Source organism: Copadichromis virginalis, linkage group LG20, assembly GCF_057382275.1.
Source record: "Copadichromis virginalis isolate Kocher_CV1m ecotype Utaka linkage group LG20, C_Virginalis_male_GT1.1, whole genome shotgun sequence".
In the NCBI taxonomy this organism is placed as follows: Eukaryota; Metazoa; Chordata; class Actinopteri; order Cichliformes; family Cichlidae; genus Copadichromis; species Copadichromis virginalis.
This window is the reverse complement of record NC_140637.1, coordinates 16,676,564-16,688,856: the sequence shown is the minus strand read 5'-3', so window position 1 is coordinate 16,688,856 and position 12,293 is coordinate 16,676,564. Positions and strand designations below refer to the sequence as shown.

At 39.8% G+C, this 12,293-nt stretch overlaps 1 protein-coding gene across 1 annotated transcript; it reads right to left on the bottom strand.

The window, feature by feature from the left end:
* Positions 1-997: 997 nt before the first annotated feature.
* On the bottom strand, positions 998-7,357 carry LOC146684516 (PAN2-PAN3 deadenylation complex catalytic subunit PAN2-like). Its single transcript, XM_085444648.1, has 22 exons — positions 7,091-7,357; positions 6,828-6,997; positions 6,622-6,739; positions 6,423-6,500; positions 6,090-6,345; positions 5,660-5,948; positions 5,386-5,482; positions 5,146-5,256; positions 4,895-5,014; positions 4,673-4,801; positions 4,360-4,559; positions 4,094-4,236; positions 3,809-3,915; positions 3,614-3,712; positions 3,388-3,516; positions 3,003-3,140; positions 2,856-2,915; positions 2,517-2,765; positions 2,229-2,372; positions 1,951-2,130; positions 1,750-1,843; positions 998-1,418 (listed from the first exon to the last, which is right to left on the bottom strand). Exons 1-22 carry the CDS (start codon positions 7,355-7,357, stop codon positions 1,234-1,236), a joined length of 3,363 nt encoding a protein of 1,120 aa, XP_085300774.1. The 3' UTR covers positions 998-1,233.
* Positions 7,358-12,293: the final 4,936 nt, after the last annotated feature.

The window sequence follows — 12,293 nt, the reverse complement described above, 5'->3', positions numbered from 1 at the left end:
CTCTGTCTAACCAGACCAGGACCTTGTGGCTTAGATTTCATGACTTCATAAGAAAAAGAAAAAACCATACCCAAGGATATCATGGTGTACATCTAACACCCTTCACATGCTACAAGCTGTTAATCCCTTAAATATGTACCATTAAATCTACAAGAGTGACAAAAGTTGAATAATGTTCCCTACTCCTTTGTTGGTAAATATGGACAGAACGGATGGCAAACAGATAAATGACATCTCCATGCAGTACCAGAAACATCAGGTAGAGGGAACCGTTACATTCAGAATAAATAGACATGATTTGGGAAGGTTTGAGAGTCATTGTGTGATAACTGAGAGCCGTGAACCGAGTATCCTGAGCTGATATCTGAAGGGCACTTATGCCGAATTAGTGAGAGGGTAACTTAAAGAGAGTTTTAAAAAGCTGCACGTCTTCTGGCTTCCTTCAATGTTATTCACTTTCTCCTCTTGCCTTAGCAGTGCAGGTTTTTCTCCTTCAATTTCATCAACACTTTGTCTGCAGTAAAGGTATTTCCTTATCTACAAAAATTGGGGTTAAAGGTATGAAGATTGTGTTGCGAGACCACATGGCTGGTTCCAAATTATTCAGATTTCCTGTGTGATATACTAAAGATTATTTTTTTTAAACAAGTCAAAGGTTTCCACGCAAATGTAAGTGAAATAAAAATATTGTAGTAGTGAATGAGACATGCAGTAGCAACGATAGCATAATGCCAGAAATGGTATACGCATTGCAACAGATTCAAAGGTGGATGGTGAAAAGAACAAACTAAATTAATTGTTAAATTTAAATGATTCTCTGAACATCCATGGATTATAGTTTCAATCTATTTTAATCAAGATTTTCATGGATTTGTGCACATTCTCCACTTCCTGGTATCAAACAACAAACATTTTACAGTGCTCAGGATGACTTCATCTACATGCAACAATTTTGACTTTTTCCTTTTTTTTTTTTTTTAAACAAAAATGCTTCAAATTCATATTTTGAATGATCACTTTCCCCCCTGTAAACCTCTCTGATATAAAAAGCTTACATTTAGATATGATAAAAACAACTGAGTCACTGACTCAAAGCAAATAACTATAAAATATGATACAAAATAAGCAGCCCGAGCATCTTCAGGTCATGGTGTTGCTCACAGTCCCATCACAGAGGGAAGCACAGCAGCACCCGTGGATGGAAGGAGAGTGCATTCAGTCCACTCAGACGGACTATCTCATGTCCGAATCTGGGACTTTCCAGTTCAACTGGAAGCCTTTGTCGTAGACTTCGTAGAGCACTTTCGTCACGTAATGATTCCCTCCTTCCTGATACAGCTCCAGGTACTTCCTGTAAAGCTTCAGGGCCGTGCATGAGTCCTCCGTGCTGTCGTGGGTTTCTCCCTGGATGTTGAGGCCTGTGGACATGAAAAAAAGGTCAGGAATGATTAAAATGAAAGTGTTCAGCTTCAGATTACAGTGTGGATATGAGGAATTGACACGTACGCTTTAGTGCATGAACTCAAAAAAGCCTCTAAATACTTTGTTGTTCAGATTTAATTCCAAGATGGGTTTGATGACAACTAAAACATCATGAACTATACTGACTTCGGTAACATGAGCGGATTATTCAGTTTACATATTTGGATCCTAATCCCTCTCGCTGTAATAATGTGATTTAATTCGATTAAAGACTCATATTTGGATTATTTGGATTTGATTTTGTTTTTTTTGTTTCTACTAACTTACCAAGAAAATACCAAGCAAGGAATTTCAGAGAAATCATCCTCTTGTAGGGCAATCGGAAGAGGTCGACGGTGTCGATAACTTGATCTTTGGGAACCTTAAGAAACAGAAAATAAAAAACATTAAAATCAAAGCACATCTATAAAAAAACATCTCTAAACTATATGAACTAATTTGAAATATATAACAGATGAAATAACGTACCACTAAATTAATGACACGAAAGTCATTCTGCAGGCCGTGGCCGACGAAGCGAACTCCTGCATTGATGAGGAAGCGTAGCTTCAGGTAGGTCGACTTCAGCGTGGTCACGTGCTTAGAGGATACTGTGGCATCCAGGTCTCCAGGTTCGATTCCAGAGTATTTTGTCAAATAGTCGACCACCTGGAAGAACAAATTGACAAGTTAGCGGGTGGATCCTTGAAACATTATATATTCATTCTTTTAGGTCATCGTGGTCTTTTCTCTCTGCAGCTTCTCACCTGCTCCTGAGTGGAGATGTAGTCATCGATGAAGGGGACCCCCTCGTTGGGTCCCTGACCCCTTACACAGGTGATCCTGGCCACAGACATCTGACTGGGCGTGATGGTCGATTTGGTGCCGTCGCTATGCAGCACTGCTTCCTCCTGCAAACGCACACATTCAGGGGTCAATTTTGTTTTAAATACTTGAGTCAGATTAGCTGAACTACTGAAAATATGTATTAGGAATATTTAAAATTGTTTTTGATCCTATATTATAATTAATGATGGTATCATAGCCAGACTTACCTCACTGAGCTTTACAAACTCAGCGTCCAGCCCCACCAGGTCGCCAGCCTGCGGCATCTCACTGACTGTGAGTGGGATGAAAGTGGCGTCTGTCTTGCTCTGCTTCTGAGTCCGATATAAGTCGGATTTGACTTCAGACTGATTGTGCTGAAACTCACTGCGGAGGTCGTATTTGGTGTGGTAGTTTCTCTTGGCGTAACACAGGATGGCTGGCACTTTCCAGCTCACATCAAACTGTGCAGCCTCAGTCTGAAAACAAAAGGAGAAACATTTTTAAATGACTGCACACATTAAAGTTAGCATGAATAAACAAGCAGGAATCTTATCTAGGATCCTTACCTGCTCAATCGGCTCAATGAGGAAGTCATTGAAGAGGTACCACTGCTGGCGAGAGACTCCCTGAAATAATAAAATCATTTTGAATGTTAAAAATGAAACTTTTTGTAGTCAGCAGATGTCAAATTTTCTTATCTAAGCGTTGCTCACCTCTTTTCTTTGATGGTAGGTCTCACCCACTTTGATGTGTGCGACCATATTACCACCCGCGCCAGCGTCCAGGATGTGCGGCACCGTGGCCACCAAGTCATACAGAGAAGCTCCCTCCGCCTGTTCAGCAGCACTTAACTAGTAACAGAAAGTGCAAATAATTGTAAGATAAACTTTTTCATTTCACAAAATTCATGTGTTACAGAAACAAAAACACTAAAACCAACCTATAGTTCAATATCTACAGATTAGTGTAATAATGTTTTAAAAATATTGCTCCTGGAAATATGGTTTTAATCTTGAAGTGAAATTTTAACTTGGTGATGAAAAGTTACTCAATTATTTCTTCAAGTGCAAAGATCAGCTGAAAATCTAAAGTCCTCACCTCCTCGCCCTCAGGCCAGCTGCTGATCTCCAGTCTCTGACTTTTGCTGAGGGACATCTTGAGAGTGGCGGGGATCCACACGTGACGCTGATCCTGATCTGTCTTCTGCATGGATTTGTTGAAGGTGTACTATAAAAACAGAAACATGGGCAATCATGTAAATAATGAACAGATAAATCATTACTTTCTTTTAACTGTATTTAAACACGGTGAATCAGTGGCTTACCTCGGCCTGAACCTTCCAGAATTCAGCCTCTTTGCTGCTGTTCACCTCACAGTTTATCACCAAAACATCTGGGAGACATCGAATGTTGCGTGTCTGCACCTACAGTGTAACACAAAGAAATGATTACCCTGCACAACAGGTAACAATCAACCATAAATGAATTGTCATTATGAGTGAATGAAAGCTGTAACTCACTGTGGGCTGATACTTGTCACAGTTTCCACACCATGTGTGAGATCTCTGCTGCAGGCAGATGCTTTTCTTCAGGATCTCAGCAAAGTCGTGCTCCTTTATTCTTTCTCCTGAAGTGTCAAAGTACAATGAATATCAGTGTATACATCAAATCAAGCAGATATTTCCCTCTGCTCATTCAAAAACTAAATTCATTCAAACCATTATATAATCATTAATAGTTCAAGTTTCAAAGACAGAGTAATTCACAGTCACAGATATCCATGCTCTCAGTGCTCTCAGACTCACCTTGAGAGTCAGGGTAATGCATGTTGAACAGCAACATGAGGGAGGAGTAGACTGTTTCTATGCCACAGAGACACGGGCTGCGGTTCTCAACTTCAGAACAAAACAGCTCTCTAATGACAGAGTCGCCAGGGGAGCCCAGAGAACTGCAACACAAACACAAATCAGTTTCAGAAACCAGAAGGAAAACTCTGCATTTATAAACAAACATAATGATAAGACTGGGACAGTGTCCAGTAAGAATGCAGGTCAACAACGATGTGTTTTACCTGCTCCTGGTCGTCCTGTAGGCCCGTGGATCCTCCTGCTCCTGTGTCTCCTGGAAGAGCTGGTAGAGGATGAAGTGATTCCATCTCTGGATTAAGCGACCTAGCTTGACTGTTCCTGTCGTCTCCTCATAGTTTGAGAGGATCAGGCCCATCTCTTTGGCTTCAGGGACGTTTCGAAGTGCTCTGAGGAAGTTGCTGGCCTTAAGGAAGAAGACATTAGAGGTTACTTTGGGCAGTCACAACAAAATTAGATTTCAAAGTAAGAGCCTTGTAATCCCCAACAGATTGAAAAAAAAGAAAGAAAGAAACTTACCTGACATGGATCTCCTTGTGACAAATCCAACATGTGGAAGAGGAAGCCGAGTTCACAAGCCAAACAAAACTCCTTGTGGCACAAATGATTCTGAACAAGGCAGCGAACTGGCTCCAGGAAGTATAACACCTAAGATGCAAACATAAAAGACCCATGGAACATTTGACAAATTGTCTCATATTAAAAATTAAATGTACACATTGTGAATCTTCAGCTTCTTACCTGGATCATGCAGTTACAGTAGGCGTTGGGAATCTGCGGCTCCAGGCCAGCAAACAACGTCCTGTTGTAATGTTTGAAGTCAAAATCTTCCCGTCCACGTTTAGAGTATTTAATTGTCACCTGAAGCACAACAAACACATCTTCGTCACATGTTTGGGAAATCAAAGCTTGTAGCAACACTCTAGAAATTGTTACATCTTAAAATTAACTGTATCTCTATGAACACCAGGGTGAAACGTAGCAAGTCCAACCTTTCTGTACTTTTCGGGAACAATGTGAAGGAGCGGCTCTTCATCACTCTCTGTTGGAGATTCAGGGATGTGGTTGTAATAACCAGGTGACCCTTCTTTATTTGCAGGGACCTGCAAACAACAAACAGGAAAAAAAACTTAAAATACACCACGTGGAGATGGGTTTAACTTTTTTTGTAAATTTATTACAATATTGTAAAAATGACAGTTTAAAAGAGAAACAAGTTTTTTTTTACATACCTGGTTACAGGGGCAGGCAGAAGGATTTTCCACATAACTGTTGAAGCCAACAGTTTCAATAGTTTGTGGGATTTCTGGGTCCATCCCAGGAACCCACCTGTTGAAAAGAAACATGTTTTAGATGGAAACCTTTAATGGGAACTACGTGAGACTCTAACCATTTATATCAACTGGGGAAGACTCGACATTATCTTACAAACTTTTATTGAATCTGAAAACAATATGTATGAACGCTCTAATGCAAACTCTTCAGTCTCGTTAGTGATTGTGTTACCTTGAGCTGGGTGTAGCCTGGGCAGTGGGGATGGGAGAGCAGGGCTGCAGGTTATGATTCCAGGCCAGCTGAGGCTGTGCATCCACAACGCAGGGCTCTCTGGAGTAGACGTTAAACATAACGTCCCGAGTATCGGACCAGAGACGCACACATCCCCCCGAATCTCCAAAGGCTAAGGCTTGTTTGCTGGATGAGACCTCAAAACTTGTGAGACAGTGGCCGTTTGTGTTGACGTGGAAAATATCCGCCATGTTGGCGAGGCCAGTGGGCTCACAGAACTGACACTCACCTGGAAAAAGACACAGAATGCAGGCAGTTATAGCAAAGCCACAAATCACACAAAGAAATTGTGTGTCACATTTATTGGCCAAACATAGTAAGACTATGCTACAGAAAACTGGACTAAAGAATCCTGAAGCCAGCTTCATACCTGTCTGTGAGATGATTGCGAGCCGTGACGTGTAGGTAGGAATGAAGCGCACAAAGAATGGATCCACATGCACCCAAAGGGGGGTTGCAGCTCGCATCATGCGGAGGTCATACACCATCAGGAAACGTTCATTCAGCCCTCGGCTGGAGAACCCACTCACAGCCAAAAGGTTTCCGTGAACATCAAAGTCTGACAGGCCGCCAGGAAATGCGTCAAACTTTTGTGTCCTAAATGTGCGCAAGTCTCGAAGGGTCACCTGTTATCAGCAGAGGGTCAGTGTTAGAGAGATATAAACCAAACCTCATCAAACTGATCCAATCAGGGGATACTTACTTTGCCAGAAGGGTGCCCAAAGACGAAGAAATGATTGGTCTGACGCATTAGTGTCACTCCAGGTGCCTCCACTGTGAACTGGAAGGACAATCAAGACAGCAGACAGTCAGACACTCGCTGTGAAGTCAGTTGTATGATGTGCCAGTGGTGTAAGCATAGATAGTTGTGGATTTTGATAAACATAAGCCTGGTGTCTTACTTTTTGAGTTTCTTGAAGTGTGTTCATGTCAATTTCAACCACATAGTTTTGTAATCCCCCCATGAGCAGCATGTTATCAGTCATGAGGAGACTGTGCATATCAGCTCCTTTCTCCATCCTGCAAAGCACCAAAAATGGCCATTAATTCAATAACATAAGGAATAATTTCACAGCTTCAGATCATCAACAGTCAATGTAACACTTACCGATAATCAAACATGACGAGGCCTCCACGAGTGTAACATCTGAGGTTGCACTCAGAAAGGAACAGCACGCCTGTTTCCAAACTCTGTATGTGTCTGATGGCATCAGTTGCGTGCACTTGGAAAGAAGAGTAGTGTGCCATCGTAGGTCCAAGGAAGGATTTTACATGACCCTAAGAGAAGAGCACAAATATTATTACAGAGTGCAACATTTAAGGTGAATGTAGAAGAAACAAACTCTGCTGAAACATCATTTTGGCTCTTACCGTGTAGTTTCCCATCCAGAGCATTTCCTGCTGCTGGTCAAAATATGTTGCAGTGACGGGGATGCCAGCTTCTGAAACTTTACTGTGCAGCTCAGAAAAAATCCCGTTCCTTACGTGCACAGGTTTAGGAACGGTCACAGCCAGCTCCTGTGTGTACACGCCCATGTCTTGGTGGAGGTTTGGATTCAGATATGAGTCCATGGAGGGTTCCAGTCCCCCAGGAGTCCACCGAGGAGAGCAGTGAGGAGTCCAGTGAGGAGAGTTCATAGTCCTGTGATGGTTGGCCCAGTATTCACCTAATCTTGTGCTGAGAGCTTCAAAAATCTTCTTGAGTTCAGCTAAATCAGCCTGCAGAGGAACTGGAACTTCTGTAAATAGTAGTGGAGAGAGCCGGGTATTTAACCTCCACTGGGATTCAAGGCGGTCCTAAGAGTCGTTGACTGTCCCTGTATTCAACGTTAGGCTCACAGGTTTTAGGGTCTGAATCAAGGTGGGTGTGGCTGAGTTTACATGAATACAGGTGTGAATTCTTTGGGAGACGTGGGCATCATATCATCATTAAGCCCACATTAAGGTGTCAGAGGGGGGTTGACCCAGTTTTTGCCTGAGCGTATTGTTTCTGAATTGCACCAAGATAATGAGTTTGATCAGACTGGGAGGACCTCGTTTAGCACGCTTAATCCACACCTTGATTAACAGCCGTCGTCAACATGTCGTCAAAAGCACCAAATTCCTTGGTGTCCGAGATGCACCAGATGTTGAGTTTGATTCTTCTGAGCTTCTCCAACAAATCTGCTGCATGTCGGACGACAGTTATGTTACACATATTGTAACAAACTAACCATGATTTAATCAATTAAGTGGTCCTTTAGCATGACTGTTGTTAAAATTCACTGGATTAATGTCAGAGTTCAGTCTTGATCCTGTGTATCCAGGTAGTTGTTCTGAAGTGGTGATCAAAAAGTTGTGGAAATGGATCCATATAGATGAAAAAGATTATCATCAGTGGTGAATTCAACATTTCAGTAACAATTAAAATAAAAATTTACTGGATTAATCTCAGAGTTCAACATTGATTAAATAAAATTAAAGTTTTAAACTTTACAGGTTTTATTTTCTCATCCAATTAATGAAAAATACAACTTTTGGTTTAGTCCTAGCTGAAACCATATAATCCAAATTTGATGCCCTCATTGGTTGAGTCAGTTCAATTGAAGCTGATAGTTGACTGTTGATTAAAGATAGTTTCAGCTATTGTCTGTTATCTGTTTCCGTGGTATTGATTAATCTTGGAATGGTGATTGTTTGGTTTTAATTAACAAAGGACCATCAGCACTTATCCAAACTGCATTTGTGTGAATAAAATAAATGACAACCAACATTCAAAAACACAAAAATTAGCATTTTTATTGATTTCATCATGTTCCTGTTTCCATCAGTGGTTTATTCAACAAACTAGCTATAACAAGTTTATGATCTTACAATAAAGACACTTAAGTCATTTTCCTCAGCCTGTGCTTTTCTGGGTCAACTTCCTGTTTCATGTTTGACCCACTCACCTGTGTCACAGCAATAGAACATGAAAATTTAAGCTTTTTAACTTTTTTAGCAAAGAATTTAACTCATCGGGCGAGGAAATAAACCCTGTGTAGCCTTAATTCAGCTTTTAACATGTTTAGTGTTACTAACAAAGAAAAGATCCACAGACATGATTTGGGCCGAAACAAAAGAAAAAGTCTTTTATGGGGCAGGCTCGTTGGAGACCAGGCGGGGCTCATTTATGATTCACACCTTGATACCAGCTTGAAACCTGTGACCCTAAAAAACAAAGACAAGCTCAACGACTCTCAGGACCACACCAACCATAAAATTAAACAACAGTTTGTCCCATTTTTGGAAAACATCTTTTGCTCCTGGAGTAAAATAAAACAAATACTATAAAGATTAGTTTCATGTGGTTTGAGCGACTTCCTGTATCTGTCCTTGTGACAGCAGAGTTAGAGAAAGTGTGCAGCAGATTAGTTTGAATTTCAAACACAATTTTTCTAAATGTTGAAAAATCCTGAATATTTAAATACTGTTTAAGTCTTCTCTGATCTTTTATCTGACTTACACTGCAGCTGCCATCTTGTTTTTAAAAATGACTGCCCTCCAGGAAAAATATAATACATATATTTGTATTACATGAACATTGCCAAGTAATTTACTGGCTAATAACTTATATTTATCAATTACATTTAGTACATTTAGGACCTCTGAAGGGTAACATCCTCTAGTGTCTCAAAAATGTTTTTACTTGCTGGTTTGACACAACCTGAGCTGTGATCTGATGAATGTTAACATTCAGTTCAACCTTTATCCCATTTATCTACATTATATTTCATCCATATGCACAATGAAACAAATTGTTTATACATTTCTCATTTTACTCAGCTTTTCAATCAGGTCCCAATCAGATATTCTTTCATTGATGTTTTGAATATGAGAGAGGTATCGAAATAATAATGATCGAAAGGTTGCGCTCCCTCTCTGTCTCTCTGTTTCTGCTCTTCAGGAATAATTCTGATCAGTTATGGAACAGCAAAACTGAGCTGAACTTGTCGGTCTTGCATTCACTGTAATGTACGGTTATGTTGGTTGTTGCTGTAGTTTCCCTGCTTTGTTGTTCTCTTCTTGCATGTTTTTCCCCTGGCAGGTGATCCAGTTAATTTTAGTGTCTTTTCTCTCTGTTCCATCTATTTTCTTTCCATTCTCCTTTGTGGAGCCTCTTCCCAACTTCTCTCGTCTTTCTCTTCCTTGTCCACCGGTCCTGTCTGTTTAGATTGTAGTAATTTAAAATAAAATAAATAATAAAGATCGAAAAAGCTATAATAATAATAATAATAATAATAATAATAATAATAATAATAATAATAATAATAATAATAATAATAATAATAAAATCAAGATCCATTCGCGCAGGTACATTGCTACACGCGCAACTTAAGTTGGTGATTTGGCGTCAGTCCCAACCATTTCTAACAGACGAGCTCATCCTTATAGAAAACCGTGTTGATTCTCCTGCAGCATCCTCTGATTTATCTGAACTGTCACACTGTTTTCAGAGAGAATCTTTTATAAAACTTCTTACACTCTTGTGTGTGTACGCCGCTGCTTTGCGCTGCGTTTGGCTGGGAATTGCTGAAATTAAATGTTTACATCTTTGTATATGAATCACATGAATTAGCGCACTGTACATCACCGAAAGAAATTTCCACTCACACGGGTAAATTCATCATAAAACTAACATTGCACCTCTTCGGGTAACCACGAAAGCAGCTTTGTGAGCCAAAAGAGGTTTTTGCGTTGCGCGGACTGATACTAAATCTGGACCTGGATATCAGCTTCACACCAGCCATTCGTAGTGTTATAAGTCTACTTCACGATCTTCTGAAGAGTCCTGAGTGTTTGGTGACTTCTGACTGACTTTTAAGTTTAAACAATACTCTGGCACGGAAATGCTTCCTCTCTCTCACAGAATCTGTTGATTTCGGAGCCTTGAACTGGTTCAAAGGCCTTGACTGTCTTACTCGCCACATATTGACAAAAATATTCGTACTGATTTATTTTAGTATTATTATCGATATTACAATATTTCTGAGACTGTAATAGCTCGTTTTTAAGCCTCCCAGTTATCAGTATTGTGATCACACTATTGCTTTAATATTATTGAGACTACACAACACATTCTTCCCTGACCTCCACATATCCAGCTGAACAGGATTACTATACTCTGTGTAGATTTACACATTCTTTCGTGGAACATTGAAATAACTGTGTTGTGTAGTTTTTTAACATATCTACTGGATCATTACTAACTGTATGTTTAGTTTTACTTGTAGAGTTGTTGGTAAGACCAGACAAGGAGCTCGAACAATTTCATTTTATGGTTCCCAAAACAAAACAAGCCGAAAAACAATGAAAATAATGTCAAAAACGTTTAGAAACAACTGTGTGGAAACGGTAAGAGTGTGCAGATCATCCAGCAGGGGGCACCATTATATCAAAAAATCGTTCAAATGTGACTTAAAGCTTTATTAAATGAAGCATGTCTATTAAAGTATAGTTACTACTTTTGGTGGTGGCTGTAAATGCTGCACTTGAAGCACAGTCCTTACCAGTTAGAGCATTTTAAAGATGTCGAGGTGAAATATTGAGGACAATTTTTTCAAACTTGCTAAATGTGTCATTTATAGAAGAGAAATAACAGCTTTTGAAAAACTTTACGTTGATCTGAATTCTGAGAAAGCTACAAAAATCCAGCTGGAAAATGAACAGTGCAACAGATTTCACAGAATCTGGCGGAAAAAAAACAAACTAAATTCATTGTGGTTGGAATCTGTTTTAATCAAGATTTGCATGGATTCATGCACATTCTCCACTTCCTGGTATCAAACAACAAACATTTTACAGTGCTCAGGATGACTTCATTTACATGCAACAATTTTGTCTTTTTCTTTAAAAAAAAAAAAAAGCTTCAAATTCATATTTTGAATGATCACTCCCCCCCCCCCCCCCCAAACCTCTCTGATATAAAAAGCTTACATTTAGATATGATAAAAACAACTGAGTCACTGACTCAAAGCAAATAACTGTAAAATATGATACAAATTCATTTCCAATGTAACTAAATTGTCTGCTAAGCACCTCAATAACAGAAGTCACAGCTGCATAGAGCTGCAATAACAGAGTCACTGGATGCATCTGTCACACTGCTTGTGAGCTATCCTATTGCAGCTGTGTAAAGTAACAAACTAGAATCGTTAAATGCAGTAAAGTTATGAATCTAAAGTTATTGTTTTTTACAAATGTTGTAAATCTTTAATTCGGGAACAAATTCACCCCTTTTGAATATGGTTCTCTGGCACGCAGCCTGACCCTGCAAAATAGTCACATGTAAATTAAAAAAAAAAAATCTTCAAAACATTTAATGTGATTTATGGGCGTCGGATGTGCTGATTAGGTGCATTGTGTTACAGCTGGATAAAGCCAGACTGGCCTATGCTATGCAAAGCTAACCCTGTTCAGATAGGCAATTGCTCTTCTCATCCAAACTTGCTGGACACTCCATAAGACGGCGAGCGCATTTCCCAAAATGTTTCCTTTTAAGTGCATGCACAGCTGGTAGGGGGGTTATATCATCACAAAGATCTGTATAGACTGA

What these genes read in the sequence shown, in the direction of transcription:
- LOC146684516 (XM_085444648.1), bottom strand. Translation starts at nt 7,357, where the DNA reads ATGAACTCTCCTCACTGGACTCCTCACTGCTCTCCTCGGTGGACTCCT. An exon ending in CACTTCAAGAAACTCAAAAA is followed by an intron (nt 6,501 to 6,621) that starts GTAAGACACCAG and finishes TTGTCCTTCCAG; the next exon opens with TTCACAGTGGAGGCACCTGG. An exon ending in ACTGTAACTGCATGATCCAG is followed by an intron (nt 4,802 to 4,894) that starts GTAAGAAGCTGA and finishes TTTGCATCTTAG; the next exon opens with GTGTTATACTTCCTGGAGCC.